General features: G+C 44.7%; 1 protein-coding gene and 1 pseudogene across 1 annotated transcript in view; both read right to left on the bottom strand.

Moving 5' to 3' along the window:
• On the bottom strand, nt 1–881 carry LOC138923126 (stathmin pseudogene; annotated as a pseudogene).
• A 6,157-nt stretch (nt 882–7,038) lies between these two features.
• Nucleotides 7,039–20,321, bottom strand: part of LOC102149226 (tumor necrosis factor receptor superfamily member 10A) — a 30,198-nt gene continuing 16,915 nt past the window's right edge. Inside the window, exons 5-11 of the mRNA XM_023636160.2 lie at nt 20,151–20,262; nt 18,379–18,452; nt 18,196–18,297; nt 17,590–17,621; nt 16,982–17,164; nt 12,245–12,320; nt 7,039–10,976 (exon numbers count right to left, since the gene is read on the bottom strand). Of these exons, the coding sequence (XP_023491928.2) occupies nt 10,939–10,976; nt 12,245–12,320; nt 16,982–17,164; nt 17,590–17,621; nt 18,196–18,297; nt 18,379–18,452; nt 20,151–20,262 (617 nt within the window). The 3' untranslated portion in view covers nt 7,039–10,938. The remainder of the gene's footprint in view (nt 10,977–12,244; nt 12,321–16,981; nt 17,165–17,589; nt 17,622–18,195; nt 18,298–18,378; nt 18,453–20,150; nt 20,263–20,321) is intronic.

Here is a 20,321-nt window from a genome sequence, read left to right as displayed (position 1 = left end):
TTTTTCTTAACAGCTCTGTGCAGTTTTATTAATCATTCAAGTGCAGCAGCATCTGGTAAGATCGGACGGAATTGGAATTTAATAGTGAACAGACATTCTCTCTAATAGTTTGAAAGAAGCCACTACCTTCTCTTTTCACAAACATGTTTTCACAGAGCCAATACAGTACTAGCCATTAACCCAGTACACCAAGTGTACCAAAGCAGAAAAGATGCCACAAGAAAAATAGCCACATTAGAAAGACTTCAGCATTTTAGAAAAAGAGTAAAACACTTTTAGTTTCTCCCCTTCAGCCCTTAAAACAACATCATACAGTCTGGATCTACCTGTACAGTCCTATATCAGCTTCTGGAATATTTGTCAAGAGGGCCAAAATAAAGTGACGCTGGCCGGTACAGTCTTTGGATATGTAGGCAGTGGAGGGGGAGAAAGTCAGTTCTCGGAACAAGTTGTCAGCCTCAGTCTCATCGGCAGGGTCTTTGAATTCATGCTTCTCCCATGCTTCTTCCACGTGCTTGTCTTTCTCTCACACGTGCTCCAGCTTGGAATCCATCTGTGCCTCTTGGTTCTCTTCCATTTTGTGGGTCAGCTCCTCTTCTGCCATTTTACTGAAGTTGTGTTCTCTTCTACTGCTTTCTGAAACATTTGTTTCTGGTGCTCTCCTTTCTCAGCAAGCTGCTTCAAGACCTCACCTTCTTGGGACTTGTGTCTTTCTTTTGCGGCTTCTAATTTCTTCTGAATTTCCTGCAGGGAAAGACTCTTCTTTGGAGGTGAAAGGGAGAATGCTGGGATGGATTCTTTTGACCAAGGACTGAGAAACTGCTCAGAAGCCTGGCCTGAGGGACACTTCTTCAGACTTTCATTTGAATATCAGAAGTCATGGTGAACAGAAGACAAGAGCCTGGCAGTGTACTCTACATAATCCACTGGCAAGAAAACCCCCTGTTTCATCTATGTCCACTATGGTGGAAAACAAAATGCCCAAGCTAATATTAACCAACAATGCTGAACTCCTGTTCTTCCTGGGGTTTAAGCTCCTTGTCTAAGAGCAGACAAAATTAATTAGGTTTATGAACCTCAAGGTTTTAGGTTATAATATTTTCTGCCTTGTGTCATGAAATAGTCTACATCCCATCTTAATTTTTTTTTGCTGAGGAAGATTCGCCCTAAGCTAACATCTGTGCCAATCTTCTTCTATTTTGTATGTGGGCTGCTGCCACAGCATGGCCACTGATGAGTGGTGTAGTTCCATGCCCCGGAACTGCCTCCAAAGTGGAACACGCTGAACTTAACCACTAGGCCACTGGAGCTGGCCCAGCCTTCTTGATTTCTTAAAGGTCATGATACTTTTAGACTCCAGTGAGTACCAAAAACATAGGCCTACAGGTTCCCAACAACTAGAAATTAAAATCAGAGGCAATGAAATGATCTAACCCCAGCAGAGCATTAGATGCAGCACCAGACTCAGGATGGATGTGGCCCTGGTCAGGCTAGGAAAAACAAGCAGCTCCCCCCGGTCAGAGCACGCCCTGCACTCCAGCCTCTGGTCCTGCTCCTTCCTCCCTACACCCTTTTGAATCTCCCCAAACTCTCAACACCCTAGACCCTGCCCGTGGGTTAGAGAAACTGTTTTACCAGAACCTAATCTGTTGGGGTTTTATCAGCGTCTAACTGACACGGGGGAAGGAAAATACCCAGCTTCAGGCTCTGTGGCCATCCTGTCTTACCTAAGGTTGTGGGGAACTGAGAAGTACTGGTGAAGTTCACAACCCAGGGACACATGCTCACTATGAGATGAGACCTAATCATAGATCTATAGAACAGCTTCCTCCCCCCACAACCTCACAACCACGTTATTAAGGCCTATTTACCACAGTTCTTTTTTCCCCAATACATCATGTACAGCTTTCAACAAAAAAATTACACGGCATACTAAAAGGGGGAAAAATACAGTTTAAAGAGACAGAGCAAGTATCAGAACCAGAGTTAGACACAGCAGGAATGTTGGAATTATCAAATCAGCAATCTAAAGTAACTATGATTAATATGCTAAGGATTCTAATAGAAAAAGTAGACAACATGCAAAACCAGATAGGTAATATAAGCAGAGAGATGGGAATTGGAAGAAAGAATCAAAAAGAAACGTTTGAGATCAAAAACACTGTAACAAAAATGAAGAATGTCTTTGATGAGCTCATTAGCACACTAGCTGTGGCTGAGAAAAGAATCAGTGAGCTTAAGGATTTGTCAATAGAAACTTCTAAAACTGAAAAGCAAGAGAAAAAAAGACCAAAAAAAAAAAGGAACAGAATATCCAAGAACTATGGGACAACTACAAAAGGTGTAATATACATGTAACAGGAATATCAGAAGAGAAGAGAGAGAGAAAGTAACAGAAGAAATATTTGAAATAATAATGACTGAATTTCTCAAAATTAATGTCAGATATCAAACCACAGATCCAAAAAGCTCAGAGAACACCCAGCAGAATAAATGCCAAAATAAAACTACACCTAAGGATATTGTGTTCAAACTGCAGAAAGTCAAAGATGAGGAAAAAGTCTTGAAAGAAGCCAAAGGAAAAGAAACTTTGTCTATAGAGGAACAAAGATAAGAATTACATTTGACTTCTCTTTGGCGAGAGCATGCAAGCAAGAAGAGAATAGAGTAAAATATTTAACATTTTGAGAGGAAAAAAACTACCTAGAATTCTATACGCAGCAAAATCACCCTTCAAAAGTGAAAGAGGGGGCAGCCCCGGTGGCCTGGTTAAGTATGGTGTGCTCCGCTTCAGCAGCCCAGGTTTGCTTCCTGGGTGCAGACCTCTACCACTCATCTGACGAGTGGCCATCTGTGGTGGCAGCTCACATACAAAAAAAAAGAGGAAGATTGGCAACAGGTGTTAGTTCAGGGTCAATATTCCTCAGCAAAAGAAAAGAAAAGAAAAAAAAGTGAAGAGGAATAAAAACTTTCCCAGACAAACAAAAATTGAGGGAATTTGTTGCTAGTAGACCTGATTTGCAAGAAAGGTTAAAAGTTCTTCAGAAAGAAGGAAAATAATGTAGGTCAGAAACTCAGATCTACATAAAAAAGGAAAAGCATTAAAGAAGAAATAAGTGAAGGTAAAATAAAAACTTTTATTTTTCTTATTCTTAATTGATACAGTAGGTAAGAGTTTGTGCCAAATAACAACAATAAATTTGATGATTACAGCTTATTTGTAAGTGAAATAAATCACAGCAATGACGCAAGGGACAAGATGAAGGAATTAGGAATACTTTGTTATTACAAGGCACTTGCACTACCTGTGAAGTGGTGTAGGATTGTTTTAAAGTGGATTGGATTAGTCATAAATGTATCTTGCAAACTTTAGAGTGACCATGAAAAACAGTAAAAAAAAAAAAAAAGTATGATCGATATGCTAAGAAAAGAGAGCAAATGAAATAATATAGAAATAATATAAAACCACAAATGGCAGAAAAAGAGAAGACAAAAATAGGAACAAATAACAATGGCAATGAATAGAAAACAGTAACAAATATGGTAGATATTAGTCCAACTGTATCAGTAAGCACTTTAAACATTAACAGTCTAAAAATACACTAATCGAAAGATAGAGACTGTCACAGCAGATTAAAATACAAGACCCAACTATTTGTTGTCTACAAGAAAACAACTTTAAATATAAAGATATGTATAGATTAAAAAGAAAGGGATAGAGAAGGATATAACATGCTACACTAATCATAAGAAAGTGGGAGTAGCAACATTAATTTCAAACAAAGCAGACTTCAGAGCAAGAAAAGTTATTAGGGATAAAAAGTGGCATTACATAAAGATGATATAACAATCTGTAATGCGTACGTACCTAACAGCAGAGTGTCAAAATGTGTGAGGCAAAAACTGATAGAAATGCAGGAGGAATAGATGAATCAATCATCATAGCTGAATAGTTCAACAGCCTTCTATCAGATCCATCAGGCAGAAAATCAGTAAGAACGTAGTTGAACTCAGCCGCACTACCAATCAACTGGATATAAGGGATATCTATAGACTATTTATCTAGCAACAGCAGAATATACATTCTTCTTAAGCTCACATGGAACATTCACTGAGATAGACACATTCTGGCCATAAAACACATCTTAAATTTAAAAAAATAGAAATCATATAATGTCAGCTCTCAGACTATAATGGAATTAAAATAGGAATCTGAAACAGAACAATATCTGGAAAATATCAAAATATTTGGAGATCAACAACGCACTTCTAAATAACACATGAGTTAAAGAAATCTCAGGAGAAATTTTATAACATTTTGAACTAGACGAGAATGAAAAAACAACTTACCAAACCTTGTGGGATGGAGCAAAAGCTGTGCATGAAAGGAAATTTATAGCATGAAATGCACATATTAGAAAAGAAGAAAGATCTAAAATCAATGGTCTAAAATTTCAATTAGGAAACTAGAAAAAGAAGAGAAAATTAAATCCAAAGTAAGGAGAAGAAGAGAAAAAAATTAGAGCAGTAATCAAGGAATTTGAAAATAAGATATTAATAGAGGACATCAACGAAACCAAAAGCTGGCTCTTTGAAAAGATAAATCAATAAGCCTCTAGACAAGCTAAGGACAAAAGACACAAAATACTAATATCAGAAATGAAAGAAGGGACATCATTACAGATCCCATGGATATTAAAAGGATAATAAGTGACTGCTATGAAAAACTGTATGTCCATAAATTATATAACCTAGATAAAATGGACCAATTTCTTGAAAGAAACAATCTACCAAAACTCACACAGGAAGAAATAGACAGTCTGGATAGGCCTGTATCTATTAAAGAAATTGAACCAATAATTGATAACCTTCCAAAACTGAAAGCACCAGGCCCAGATGGGTTCACCAGTGAATTCTAATAAAGATTTAAGAAAGAAATTGTATCAATTCTTTACAATCTCTTCCAGAAGATAGAAGCAGAGAGAATACTCCTTAACTCATTATGTGAGACCAGCATTACCCTAATATCAAAACCAGACAAAGACATTGCAAGAAAGGACAACTACAGACCGATATCTCTCAAACATATATGCAAAAATCCCCAACAAAATACTAGCAAATCTAATCAGACAATACATAAAAAGAATTATACACCACAAGCAAGTGAGATTTATCCAAGTATGCAAGGCTGGTTCAATATTTGAAAATCATTTAATGTAATCCACCACATCGACAAGCTAAAGAAAACTCATATCAAAAGATTCAGAAAAAGCATTTGACAAGATCCAGCACCCATTCATGATTAAAACTCTCAGGAAACTAGGAATAGAGGGGAACTTCCTCAATTTGATAAGGAACATCAACCAAAAAACCTGCAGCTAATATCATACTTGCTGGTGAGAAACTAGAAGCTTTCCCCCTATCAGGAACAAGAAGCATGTCCCCTCTTACCCCTCTTTTTCAACATCGTGCTGGAAGTCATAGCTAACACAATAGGAAATAAAAGGTATACAGATTGGGAAGGAAAAAATAAAACTATCTTTGCCTGCAGATGACATGATTGTCTATGTAGAAAATGCAGAAGACTCAGGGGAAATAAACCCTCCTGAAACAAACAAGCAAGGTTGCAGGATACAAGGTTAATATATAAAAGTCTATTGCTTTCTTGTACACCAGTAATGAACAAGTGAATTTTGAAATGAAAAACACAATACCATTTACATTAGCACCCCCAAATTGTAATACTTAAGTGTGAATCTAACAAAACATGTACAAATCTACATGAGAAAAACTACAAACCTATGATGAAAGAAATCAAAGAAGAACTAAATAGAGAGATATTCTATGTTTATGGATAAGAAGACAATATTGTCAAGATGTCGGTTCTCCCCAAATTAATCTATAGATTCAACATAATCCCAGACAAAATCCCATCAAGCTATATTGTGGATATCAATAAACTGATTCTAAAGTTTATATGGACAGGCAAAAGAGCCAGAATAGCCAACACAACATTGTAGGAGATGAACAAATTTGGAGGACTGACACTGGCCAGCTTCAAGATTTATTATAATTTTACAGTAATCAAGACAGTGTGGCATTGGTGAAAGAATAGAAAATAGATCAATGGAACAGAATGGACAGCCCAGAAATAGCCCCACATAAATACAGTCAACTGATCTTGTTTTGTTTTGTTTTGTTTTGTTTGTTTGTTTTTGAGGAAGATTAGCCCTGAGCTAACATCTGCCACCAATCCTCCTCTTTTTGCTGAGGAAGACTGGCCCTGGGCTAACATCCATGCCCATCTTCCTCTGCTTTATATGTGGGACACCTACCACAGCATGGCTTGACAAGCAGTGCCATGTCCGCACCTGGGATCTGAACCGGTGAACGTGGGGCCATCAAAGCGGAATGTGTGAACTTAACCGCTGCGCCACCGGGCCGGCCCCCAGTCAACTGACCTTTGATAAAGAAACAAAGCAATACAATGGAGGAAAGACAGATTGTTCAACAAATAGTGCTGGAACAACTGGACATCCACATGCAGAAAAACCTGAATGTGGACATGAATTTTACACTATTCACAAAAATTACCTCAAAATGGATTGTAGACCTAAACATAAAACTCAAAACTATAAAAATCCTAGAAGATAACGTAGGAGAAAACCTAGATGGCCTCAGGGATGTGATGACTTTAGACACAACACCAAGGGCACAATCCAATGATAAAAATAATTGGTAACTGGATATCATTAAAATAAAAAATTGTTGATCTGTGAAAAACTCCGTCAAGAAAATGAGACAATAAGCCACAAACTGGGAGAAAATATTTGCAAAAGACACATCAGGCAAAGGACTGTTATCCAAAATACACAAAGAACTCTTAAAACTCAAAAATAAGAAAATAAAAACGATTAAAAGATGGGTAATAGATCTGAGCAGACACCTCACTAAGGAAGATATATCAATGACAAGTAAGTATATGAAAATATGTTCAATACCATATGTCATTAGTAAATTGCAAATCAAAACAACAAAGAGATTTTACTACACATTTATTAGAATGACAAACATCCTAAATACTGACAACTCTAAATGCTGGCAAGGAGGTGGAGCCACAGGAGCTCTGATTAATTGCTGATGGGAGTACAAGAATGGTACAGCCACTTTGGAAGACAGTTCGGCAGTTTCTCACAAAACTAAACATTCTCTTACCACATAATCCAGAAATTGCACTTCTTGAAATTTACCCAAATGAGTTGAAAATATATTTCCACACAAAAGCCTGCCCATGGATGTTTATAGCAGCTTTATTGATAATTGCCAAAACTTGGAAGCAGCCAAGATGTCCTTCAGTAGGTGAATGGAGAAATAAACTGTGGTCCATCCAGACAATGAAATATTATTCAGCGACATGAAGAAATGAGCTATCAAGCCATGAAAAGACATGGAGGAAACTTAATGCACATTACTACGTGAAAGAAGCCAACCTGAAAAGGCTACATACTGTATGATTCCAACTACATGACATTCTGGAAAAAGAACACTATGGACACAGTAAAAAGCTGCGTGGTTGTCAGGGTTTGGGGGGAGGGAGGGATGAACAGGTGGAACACAGAGGAATTTTAGAGCACTGAAACAATCCTGTATGATACTATCATGGTGGATAGGTGTTATTGTTTATTTGCCAAAAACCGTAGAATGTAAAACACCAAGAGTGAACCCTAATGTCAACTCTGAACTTTGGTTAATGATGATGTGTCACTGTAGATCATTGACTCTAACAAATGTCCCACTCTACTGTGAAATGTTGTGGGAACTGCAAGTATAGAGGAAATGTCTGTCCTTCCACCCAACTTTGCCATGAACCTAAAACTGCTCTGTTCTAGAGGAAATCGTTTATTTCCTGTAAGTCAATGCTCAGGAAAATGAATTGGGTGTTCCCTGTGATTATCTCCTTGTGTAAACACATGCCTTATGATTCACTGCCACGTGGAATTAGAAAGAGTCAGGACCATGGCGCCTCCCAGGAACTCTGGGTGAGAGGGAGAGCCGGGGCCTAAAGAGCAAGAGGAGGGGAAATGGGTCTCTGGGAGCTTTCAGGGCTGAGCCATCTGGCCCACTGATGAGGATGCAGAAGGGCCAGAGGGGAGAGAAAGTGAGGGTGGCCCAGGAGGTGCAGGAAGCCCACAGGAGAGGGGCCACAGAATGACCTCAGCAGCCAGGGACGCACCCCCTCTTCCCAAATGCTGTGTCAGAGCCAGCCTGCACCACACTGGAGCCCAGCAGGCCCAGGTGCAACCCAGAGACACCACCTGGGGAGGCTGTGGGGGAGCCAGGCCAGGACTGGTGTCCCTCTCCCAGGGGGAAGGGCAGGGAGGTGAAGGAGGGGCAAGGTGCTGAATTCCAGTTCCTCAGGAACCTGGCACTTGGAGATCCAGAGTCAGCAGGAAACCCACCCATGCAGGGCAAGCCTGGAGGCACAGAGGGGAGAAGGGAAGGAGCAAGTCCCACAGCAAGAATACACACCCTTGCACTTGTGTCACTCGGAGCTGCTTCAGAGGAGAATGGGAGGATGGGGGAGAAAAAACCCACACCTCTTTTTATATAAGGTTTCATATTTAATTTGGTCATGAGTTCATAAATACATGAGTATTTTGTACCTAACGGCCTTCCTCGTAGTCTTTGATATTTCCAACAAGCTCTTCAAAGAAGGAGTCTTCCCAGTGGGAGAAGCTTGAAAGGATCCCCACCCATTAAGTAAAACTTAAAAGTTTTGTACTGGGGATAAAGCAATAAGAAGACCATTTCAGGCCTCCATGAAGATTCCCTCTGGTACAAGACACACAGTAGACATATGAACACGTGAATACACATGACACTTTACTGGGCGTTTAGGGAAGTCCTCTGAGAAAGGGACCAGTTTGCTGAAACGTGACCAACAAGTATCGCTCCTATCTCCACCTAGAGATGCACGGGCGGGCGTCCTGCACTGAAGGGCCGGCGAAGGCAGGAAACACCTACGTCTTTCAGCAAAGGGAGGGGCACACCATGGGACCTCGGGAAGGAAGTGGGAGAGCGGTGTAAGAACCAAGGCCACGGGGTCGCCCCTCTCTGAAAACTCCAGAGGATATCATGCCCTGAACACGCCCCAAAGTCCAAGCAGTTCCAGTTTTAGCCCGGCCACACCAGCCGCGGAAGAAGACAGTATCCTGTCTCGAGATGGGAAAGACCACAAACCCTGAGAATCGCTTCCTCCGTAATATTCTCCTGCCACGACTGTAATACGATGGAGAAGGGTGCAGTGTGTCAGAAGTTCAGGAAAAAGCAGAAGTAAAATCAAAGAATCACTGTAGTAATTTGTAAAAGTTTACGGTGCACACACCAAAAAAGATAGTTTGCAAAGCGAGAGCATTGGAACCCACCACGAGGGAGCAGAGGCTCAGAGGCACGCAGCTACAAAGCAGCTTAAACAGGGCAGAGGAAGGCGCAGTCGGCTCTTCACAGTGAGGGATTACCACATGAGAATTTTCCTAAGTGAAAGGGGACTGGTTATCCGTCACCTCCTAGCAATTCTGGGGAACAAACTAACTTTTGCTTATGATTTTCAGAGGCATCATCAGTAAGAGGTCACTCAGGTTAAATTAGCCTCGCCTGTCTTGAAAAATAAGCTAACTTAAGCTTTGCTTGTATGCCCAAATTCATTTGGTCTGCTCAGAGAATTTTCAAGTCTGGTCTCTGTGTTTAACAAGTGGAAGAAGAGCTAAAGTGGTTACCGAGGATTAAAAAAATAAGATAAAGCAATAAAAGGACATAACCCTCATGTATCAGTCATTTTAGGCCAAATCTCACAATATTTAGAAATTGGTATTTCTATGTGAGTCTTCCATGCAGGAAGCAGAGGCTTACAGAGGAGCTAAGATCCTTAAATAGCCAATCCAGACCCAAAAAGGCACCAAAAAGACCAAGAAGTGAGAGGACATCCAGTGCTGAGTCAGCAGACATTTAGCACAACCCACGAGCACGCGGCAGACCCCAGGAGCAGACCCCGTTCTCTCCCTTGAGCCCAGACAGGGCTGAGGGTGCACTAACGTGACCTGAAATGGCACATGACATAGAGCATATTGCCCCCTCGGATCCAACCCACTCCCAGCCTCCCCCCAGCACCCACAGACGGGGAGCAGGAGGCCATGCATGGCCGCCCAGTGCCCAGACACAGGGCTGCACGCAATACCACTTCTCCCCTCTCTGCTCTCTTGCGAACATGTGCCTGTAACTAACATAAATATTCACACACAGAGGAAACTGCCATGTTGAAAAGAGTGGGCTCTTTAGAAGTTGCCGGTCATCTAATCCTGGACAACAAGCTCACATTGCATATGAGGGAGAACTGGAACCCACCAGTGCCCCCAACAGAGGTCGGGTTTTTTTCCCTCCCTCTCCTTTTGCATTTCTCCTTGTTTTTGATTGCCAACTCTCATCCGGGTAACCCATGTAAACAACCAAGTGAGTATATGTCTACAATTTTCTTCCATGCTCTATAAATACATACAAAAATTGAAAGTAGGATGCACATCATAAAGCATTAAGCAATAGTTACACATAGTTAAATACATACATACCAACATGGAATCATCTTACCATATAACAAATACAAGTAAAAAGCGCAAGTCTATTAGGATAAAACAGTGCCAGGAACTGAAAGGATGAGGTCCTAAACACTCAGTGCACAGCAGAGCCTTTTCATACACAGATTTTCCTGAGCCTACCTGGTGGTCCTGAATTGTCTCCTTTGTGTTTCTCCTTCCCTCCCAGGTTTCCACGGCATCCAGCAGGGTGCTGACTGAGGCACCTCGCCCCGTACTGTTGAGCCAGGTCACCGGTATTTCACACAGGGCATCCTGTGGGCCCGAGGCTCCAGCTCTGGACGCAGGGATCTCACTGTCCATGAGGCTCATCTGCTGCATGAACAGCTTCTAGGATTTGAACAAAGGGCACGATGATTGGAAAGTAACTGAAGAACAGCCGCAGGCCTAGGTGGGGAAAGCACAGGGACAGTCAGGTGAGCTGGGCCGCCTACAGAAAGGGCAGAGGACCCTCAGTCAGGCCCAGACCTAATGGAACCTGGTGGAACCTCTGCGCTCCCCCTGCTCTGAGCCTGCTGCTCTGCCTCCCTTCCCTGCTTCCCATCAGCAGAGGATCAGGTCACGCTGCCTGGGCCCCACCTGGGCCCAGGTCACTGCGGGGAGCCAAGGTCAACAGAGAATCCTGCCCTAAGGGAGGCTGAGAGCCCACCTGGGAGGGGAGACGGACGTCATGGAGGGAGAAAGCAGAACGTGGTGTGAGACAGACAGAGGGGAAAAGGTCCTCAGAGGAGGGAACCCGCTCAGGGTGTGCCCACCATGCGAGGGACATCCCAGGACTGCCACACCTGCCCCTGTGGACAGAGCGAGGCCTGGAGGCAGCAAGGTCTCTGGCTTTACACCTGGCCTGGCCTCTGTCACCAACACTGTGGCAGAGCGAGATGGGGACAGACAGACTCTGAGCAAGAATTTAACCTGTGAGATGGAGCAGACACCACCCAACTCATGGGACCGTACTGGGCATTAAATGAGACATGTGTGAAATGCTCTGCACACTGCCGTCCAACAGAAATACAGGTGGGCTGCAAATATAACTTCATATTTTCTATCAGCTGCATTTCAAAAAATAAAAAGAAACAAGTAATACTAATTTTAATAATGTATAGTACTCAATATATTCTAAATATTTTCATTTCAAAATATAATCAACATTGAAAAATTGTTAATGAGACATTTTGCACACTTCTTTTGTACTAATCCTTTGAAATATGGCATGGAGTTTACAGTAAAGCTCATCCAATTTGGCCTAGCCACAGGTCAGGTGCTCGGTAGCCGCCTGGGGCCAGTGGGTGCCCTGCTGGTCAGATTTGCCCCTTAGGTGTCCTCAGTGTGGGGGAACCTGGCCCTGAACAACAAGGGAGGAGAAGGGGAGGTGGAAGAGGGAGGGACAGGGAGGTGCAGAATGTTATTGGGATGAGATGGGATGGGGTGCAGTGGGGGGAAGAGGTGGGAGAGGAGGATTAAGGGTCCCGATGGCCCAGTGACAATCAGCATAGGCCCCCTGTGTCCAGCATCCCCTGCTCTGTGCTTCCCTAACAGCTAAGACACAGCAGGAAGGATACTGACCCTCTTCCCTCCACTGCCCCGAACAAAACACTCACTTTCAGTGGGGTCTGCACCGTTGGCTGGAACCAGCAGCCTCCTTCTCATCTGAGACCCTTCAGCTCCTGCAGGTCCCTGTGAAATACAGTGGAGACTGCCCTCGGGTCGAGACAAAGAGTCCTAGATCTCAGACCTGGGCCTGACAACCAGCCAGCCGTGTGGCTTGGGGCAGCCACCTCGCCTCCCGGGTCTCCATGGAAATGGAGAGGAACCTCCCACTCCGTGCAGCTCTCAGGCTGCGTGTGCTTGTGTGCTCACGGAGGCCCACCCTACCTGCATAATGCCCACTTCTCAAGTGTCGTTCCAGCTCTGACAACTGTATACACCCAAGTAACCATCACCCAATCAAGACATGGAACATTCTCTCCACCCCACACAGTTCCCTTCTGCCCCGTGCAGTCCATCCCCACCCACCCCATCAAAAGAGTCAGCCCGCCACAGGCTTTTATGTGACTCAAAGGAAGAAGATAGATGAGGGCAATTTGGAAAATCACAAGTGGGCATTTATTCGATGAATGTGAAGGTGCTTTCATCAATAATATGGTACCATATCAATAGTCTAAATAAGGAAATGAAAGCATCAGGTACTCTCCATGGAGGCTAAAAAGACATTTTTTTAAATTAAACATCAACTCAGATTTTTAAGACACCTCAGAATAGGAGGCTGCATCCATAATGATGAGAATTCCCATACTAAACAAGGGCCAACGTCATTTCCAATGGTGACATGGGAGGCCTCCTACACAAAGGCCAATCAAGACCAAATGCCTGGGCAAAAGATCTGAACAGACATTTCTCCAAAGAAGATATCCACATGGCCAACAGGCACATGCAAAGATGTTTGACATCACTAACTATCAGGGAAATGCAAATCAAAACTGTAATGAGATATCACTCACTGCCACCAGAATGGCTACAATTAACAAGACAGGACACACCAAGTGTTGGAGAGAATGTGGAGAGAAGGGAACTCTCATACACTGCTGGTAGGAGTGCAAACTGGTGCAGCCACTATGGAAAGCAGTATGGAGTATCCTCAGAAAATTAAGAATAGATCTACCATACGATCCAGCTATTCCACTGCTGGGTATTTATCCAAAGAACTTGAAAACACAAATGTGTAAAGATATATGCACCCCTAGGTTCATTGCAGCATTATACACAATAGCCAAGACTTGGAAGCAACCTAGGTGCCCATCAAGGGAAGAACGGATAAAGAAGATGTGGTGTATACACACAATTCAATACTACTCAGCCATAAGTAAGGAGGAAATCTGACCATTTGTGACAACATGGATGGACCTTGAGGGTATTATGCTGAGCGAAACAAGACAGAGGGAGAAAGTCAAATACTGTATGATCTCACTCATAAGTAGAAGATAAAAACAACAATGACAACAACAATAAACGAATATAGAGACAGAGATCGGACTGGTGGTTATCAGAGGGGAAAGTGTGAGGGAGGAGGGTGAAAGGAGTGATTAAGCACAAATGTGTGGTGATGGATGGTAATTAGTCTCTGGGTGGTGAACATGATGTAGTCTACACAGGAACTGAAATGTAATGATATACACCTGAAATTTATATTATGTTCTAAACCATGTTACCAATAAAGAAAGAATAAAAATTTTTTAAAAAAACAATTAAAAATACTTAAAAAGCAGCCAGAGAATAAATAATATTATTGTCAAAAAAGCAGTGAGGTTGTCAGCTAATTTCTCAATAAGAGTGATAGAATCCAGAATAGAGTGAAACGATGCCTTTAAAGAACCGAAAATAAATACAACCAGAATTTTCTAAACAGCCAGTATGTCTTTTAAAAATGAAGAGAATATAAAAGCTTTTTCAGATAACAAAAATTAAGACAATAATTTGCCAACAAATCTAAACTGAAAGAAATACTAAAGTGGGTTCTGTTAGCAAAAGAAAAATGATTCAAAATGGGTCAGTATAGATTCCTCATTTCTAACAAATGTACTACTCTAGCGGAAGACGTTGACAACGGGGAAGGCCATGCATGTGTGGGGACTGGAGGCACATGGGGATCTTTCTACCTTCTGCTCAACACTGCTGTGAACCTAAAACTTCTCTACAAAATAAAATCTATCAAATTTTTTTTTTTTAAAAAAAAGACCAAAATGCCTGCCTTCTCGAAGCATCATTGGACGTTGTTCTGAATGTTGTGGCCCATGCAACCTGGGCAGGAAAGAAAAATAAGAGTCAAGACTCTTGGGAGAGAGCAGAAGAAATATTCATTATTTTAGATAAGTTTGTATATTTAAAAAACTCTCAGGTTGGGGCCGGCCCAGTGGCATAGTGGTTAAGTTCACGCACTCCGCTTTGGTGGCCTGGGGTTCTGGGCGCAGACCTACACACCACTCATCAAGCCATGCTGTGGCAGCATCCCACATACAAAACAGAGGAAGACCGGCAATAGATCAGGGCAATCTGCTTCACCAAAAAAAAAAAAACCCTCTAAGGTTAAACTACAATAGCTAAAAGTGAAGGCGTTTGCATGAATGCTTAGAAAACAAATGAGGAGAAACAATAAGTTGGAAATGGAGTTACATGAGATCCAAAGCATAATGATTATAAAACACATAAACACATCAAATACAACGAAACACTCTTGACAAAAACAGGAATAATTTATGTGAAGAAAATGCAAATTTTTACTGGATTATAATAAAATACTTGACTTAAAATACTTTTTTTCCCTTTCAAATGGACTTTACTGTTTTAGACCAGTTTCAGGCTCACAGCAGAATGAGTGGAAAGTACAGAGTTGCCATCTCCTCTCTGCTCCCACGTGAGTACAGCCTCACTCACTGTCCACGTCCCGCACCAGAGGGGGACATTTGTTACCATCTGTGAACCTGCTGGACGACACCATAATCACCCAGAGTCCACCCAGTACGTTAGGGTCACTCCTGGAGCCGTCCATTCTACGGGTTTGGACAAACACAATGACGCGTAGCCACGACCACACTGACTGCAGCATAACTGCTCTGCTCCCAAACCCCGGGCTTGACCTATTCAATCCCCTCTCGCGCCTAAACCCTGGTGCACAGTTTTGCCTTTTCCAGAATGTGCATTTTAGGTTCCTCCATGTCTCTTCATGAATTGATAAGTCATTTCTTTTAACTGCTGAATAATAAACCATTATCTGGGTGTACCACAGTTTACTGATCCGTTCACCTACTAAAGGATATCTTGGTTGTTTGCGAGTTTTGGTAATCATAAATAAAGTTGCTATAAATACCGTGTGTAGGTTTTTGTGGGGACATAAGTTTTCAGTTCATTTGGGTAAATACTAAGGAGCGTGACTCCCAGATCCTCTGGTAACACTAGGTTTAGTCTAGTGAGAAACTGCCAAACTGTCTTCCAGAGCGGCTGTGCCATTTCGCGTTCCCACCAGCAATGAATGAGGGTTCCTGTTGGTCGACATCCTCACCTGTGTTTGGTGTTGGCATGTCCTGGATCTTCTAAGTTTGGCTGAACAAACTTAAAAAACCTGAAACATGTTTGGTGGTATCTCAGTGTTGTTTTAATCTGCTTTATCCCAATGACATAAGATATGGAGCATCTTTTCAAATGCTTATTTGCCATCTGTATACATTCTTCAGTGAGGTGTCTGTTTGGATCTTTTGCCCTTGTTTAACTGGATTGTTTCTTTTCCTATAGTTTATTTCTTATTCCCTTGGAAGTTTCTGCACTGGTAAGTTGTGATTCTCTGTGTCCAATGAGCCAGAGACACAGAACAATTCAGGGAGCTCCTTACATCATATTGTGTCTCAGAATAAATTCCATGAAGATTACATAGCTTTATGGTGAAAATAAAATCATTTAAAAGACTGCCTGAGAAATTAGAGAAGTTCACCCTGTGTGAGGGAAGAGTCTTTCTAAGCTTCTGAGCAACGACAAAGTAAACGTGCCGACAGTGATAGACAGTTATAACATTAGACCAGACGAGAGGGCAAGCAGGGTCCCATCATCTGCACGTAGGAAGGGAACGGAACCCGAGCTCTCAGAAGGACTCCGGGAGACAGAGCCACAACCACATGCAGCACAGTCAGAGCAAGGAAGTGTGGCTTCAAGCCAACGTTTCTTAGCAAAAATGACGAAAGAAAAGCACTCAGTGTCAGACCAAGATTGATGAACCCATATGACCAACACCATGGGTGTGTGCGTGTGTGTGTGTGTAGAGCGCCCCGCTGTGTGTGTGTCTGTGAAATGAAAAAGTACTTCGACACATTCACCCAGCGATTCTACTTCTTCCAGAACAGCTCTACAAAAAGATCAGGAATCTGGACAAAGATTTCTTTTCAAGTACCCTCACTGGAATAATAATTTATTTTGAAATAAACGTAAAACTTCCTACTGCTACAGGAACAGCTGACTGAATTATTTTACTAGCACATATGCTGGAATATTATGCAGCCCCCCTCCCATCACTCAGCAATCACAGGAGCACCCACTCTGTGCCTGCCTGTTCCAGGCTGTCCAGTGAGACGTGGACAGATAGGAAGACCCACACAGTCCACGGGGCTGACACTCTACCATATCCGGGTGGCGGGCTCCTGCACACGCAGCCTCCTCCCCTTCGGGTCCGGATCTCCCTCCATCACTACTTCCCATGGACAGGAGAGCTGACCAGCGCCAGCCTTTCCCTGTTCCTACCACGGTCCTGGGCAAGCAGAAGGGCCAGGGCGCCACATGGCCCATCACCCACTCACCAGCAGACACTCTGCTTCCCCTGGGGACTGTGCGCTGACACCTGTCGGCTCTGCCTGCTCCTGGCCTTCCAGTTCCTGCTCAGAAGCCAGGGTGGACGACGACTCTCTGTTGTTCAGGGTCTTGTTGTAGGCGTTGTCCAGAGCCTCAGGTCCTCTTGGGGGACAGGAGCGCCAGAAAAAGACCTTGGGAAGGCAAAGAGCTGTCTCAGGGATCCTCACCCACAGCCCCCTGCAGGGCCCCAGGGGACACGGCAGGCTCTCCCCCCATCCCCTCCCACGCTGTCCCCCAGGCTGGCCCAGGCTCAGCACATCCAGGACTCGAGGGTCGGCACCTCTGCCTGACGCCCCCGATGCCCAGGGGGCAGGGCCGTGGGGTGAGGGCGTCTCACAAGCAGCAGGAAGGACAGGACTCGGCACTGCCAACAGGCCTGGGGGCTGCTCACAACGGGCCACTTGACCTCTTATGGTCAGCCCAGGCCCCCAGGCCACTTTAAGAGCCAGGGGCAGCAGTACAGGACAATGGGGACCACATCCACCCAGGGCTTGCTGTGGGCGGGAAGAGGTTCCAGAGGGCCTGACGCTGCTAGGTCCTGGAGAAACCAGCTCACTCTGTTTATGCAGTTGGCAGCCACTTCACAACCTAGAAGAGAAGGGGCGTCCGCCTTAGCCATGGAGAGGCCTCTTTGCAGCGCCTCCCTGTCCATGGACAGTGCAGGGGCAGGGTGTGGGCTGGGGGCTCAGACACCAAACAAGGAGCCCCGGGCCTGGTGACAGGAGGGGGCCATTCCAACCCCAGGCACCCTGGGGGACGGGGAAATAAAAATAAACACATATAGATCTCTGTTGGGTTCTGCTCTGACCAAAGCTGTGCAGACCCCTGACCCTCTCCTCCTGAGTCCAGGTACCCAGTCGAGGAGCAGACCGCCCCTCTGCCCTGGCCGGGGCCCGAAGGCATGAAGAACTGGCTCTGCCCTTCTGGACTTATCTAGGGACAGGAGGTGACCGTCAGCCCCAAGAAGAGGGCACTGATGTGATCTCGGCCCTCGTGAGGTGCAGGTGAGGTGGGAGATGGAGGGAGATGACAGGAACAAGATCAGAGCGAGACCAGAAAGACCAGGGGGTTTGGGAGTTGGAGGGGAGGGCCCTTCTGTCTGGAGAAACAAAGCGGGGAGTGAGGGAGGCAGAGAGCGTCAGCGCCTCCCCGCCCACCTCACCTTGAAGGATGCGCCTCCGGTAAAGATACACAGTCAGCCCCAGCAGCAGGACAGCCACAGCCACAGCCACAGCTACAATCCCAATCACCGGCCATGGATTGCCTGAGGAGGGAGTGGGAGTAGTGGGTAGCCCCACGGTCACTGGCTCTCCAGGAACCGGGGCCTCCCCACTGGCCTGGGTACCTGATCCTTGGTGGACACACTTGAGGTCACTCCAGGGGGTACAGGGACCGGCCTCAACCATCCCATCAGGGCACCTGGGCACAGACACAGAAAGGACATGGAGGGGATCGGTGAGAGAGAGCTGGCAAGAGGAGGAGAAAGAGGGCACAACCTCCCGCCCAATGTCCCTAAGAGTGGAGGAAGAGCGGCCTTCTCCTGTCTGCAGGCCCTGGGCCCCTCACTCCCCTGCTGGGTGCCAGAGGATCTGAGCATGTGCACTTCAGCCCCTGGGGCCCCTGCTGAGTGTTCAGAGCTGCACCTGCAGGGGCTGCGACTTCTCTGCAAGCTGAGCTTCCCTGGCTGCGGGTGGAGCCCTGCATGAGGGGGCGTCTCACCCAGGTCAAGGGTCAGAAGCCCTTTAGGCACCAGCTGAACCTCATCCTCCATCAACCTTTAATACAAGGAACGTCTTGTCCTCCCCGTGCTGACTATTCCTACCAATCGCGGCCAACACCAGGGTCAGAGAACAGGAAATTACTGCTAGATCCTGAATCCCAGTAATAGGGAAACGCACGTCTTACTGGGGTGACAGAGGCCTGGGCCAGGCAGGCTGAGTCAGCTCAGGACTTTGTTGGAACCAGGAAGGAGCCACAGGCTAGGTCTCACGGGGGCTCGGCTGTGGGCACGTTCATGTTCACGGGCCCTGCCTGCATAAAAATAATATTAAAAATCACGCTTGATGGTTAGATTGGCAAAAATATCCAAAACCAAGAGTGACAAATTTTGGAGAGGTTGTGGAGAAAAAGGAACCCTCATACACTGTTGGTGGGAATGCAAACGGGTGCAGCCACTATGGAAAACAGTATAGAGATTTCTCAAAAAGTTAAAAATAGAAATACCTTATGACCCAGCCATCCCACTACTGGGTATCTATCCTAAGAACCTGAAATCAGCAATTCCAGGAGTCCCATGGACCCCTATGTTCATGGCAGCATTATTTACAATAGCCAAGACGTGGAACCAACCAAAGTGCCCAGCAACTGATGATTGGATAAAGAAGATATGGTATATATACACAATGGAATACTACTCAGCCATAAAAAAGGACAAAATCGTCCCATTCGCATCAACATGGATGGACCTTGAGGGTATTATGTTAAGCGAAATAAGCCAGACAGAGAAAGACGAACTCTATGACTCCACTCATAGGTGGAAGTTAACATATAGACAAGGAGAACTGATCCGTTGTTACCAGGGGAAAGCGGGGGGGGGTGGGGGGGGGGAGGGCACAAAGGGTGAAGTGGTGTTCCCACAACATGACGAACAATAATGTACAACTGAAATCTCACAAGGTTGTAATCTATCATAACCTTAATAAAAATAAATTAAAAAAATAAAAATTTTTAAAAAATCACGCTTGATGACGCAATTGTTGTAAAGAAGAAGACAAGCCCAGCTGCACTCCACTCAGTTTTCCCTTGTGATTTCAGAAGAAACTAAACATTTTCTGGGGCCACTGACAGCATCACAGGCCCTACATAGCGGCCCACTGTGCCCCGTGGAAAACTTTACCCGGCCGCAGGGCAAACACGTTGTGAGATCGGGGAAGGGGACACTGCAGGGGCCAGGGTGGGGGCACGCTGATGGATGACGAGCGCCGATGCAGGCTCAGAAGACCCCACAGGCACAGGGAACCCTGGGGAGGCAGAGGGGCTGCATGGACGAGGACAGAGAGAGGGTGGGGGAACCTGCGTCTTCTGTGGGCTGGGAGCCTCAGTGGCTCCTCGTCTCACCTGCTGCTGCACGTCTGGCAGACCTCGGGGAAATCTTCTCCGTGGAAAGTGCCACGTTTGCACCAACACTCCGTTTCTCTGGTCCCGGTGCATTTACTTCTCTCCTGTTCACCTGGAGACAAAGGACAAAGATTTGGCCACATGTTTCCCTCACATCCCTCAGTTCTTTTC

Source organism: Equus caballus, chromosome 2 (genome assembly GCF_041296265.1).
Source record: "Equus caballus isolate H_3958 breed thoroughbred chromosome 2, TB-T2T, whole genome shotgun sequence".
Lineage (NCBI taxonomy): Eukaryota > Metazoa > Chordata > Mammalia > Perissodactyla > Equidae > Equus > Equus caballus.
Note: the sequence above shows the minus strand (reverse complement) of the source record. Positions and strands in the feature narration are given on the sequence as shown.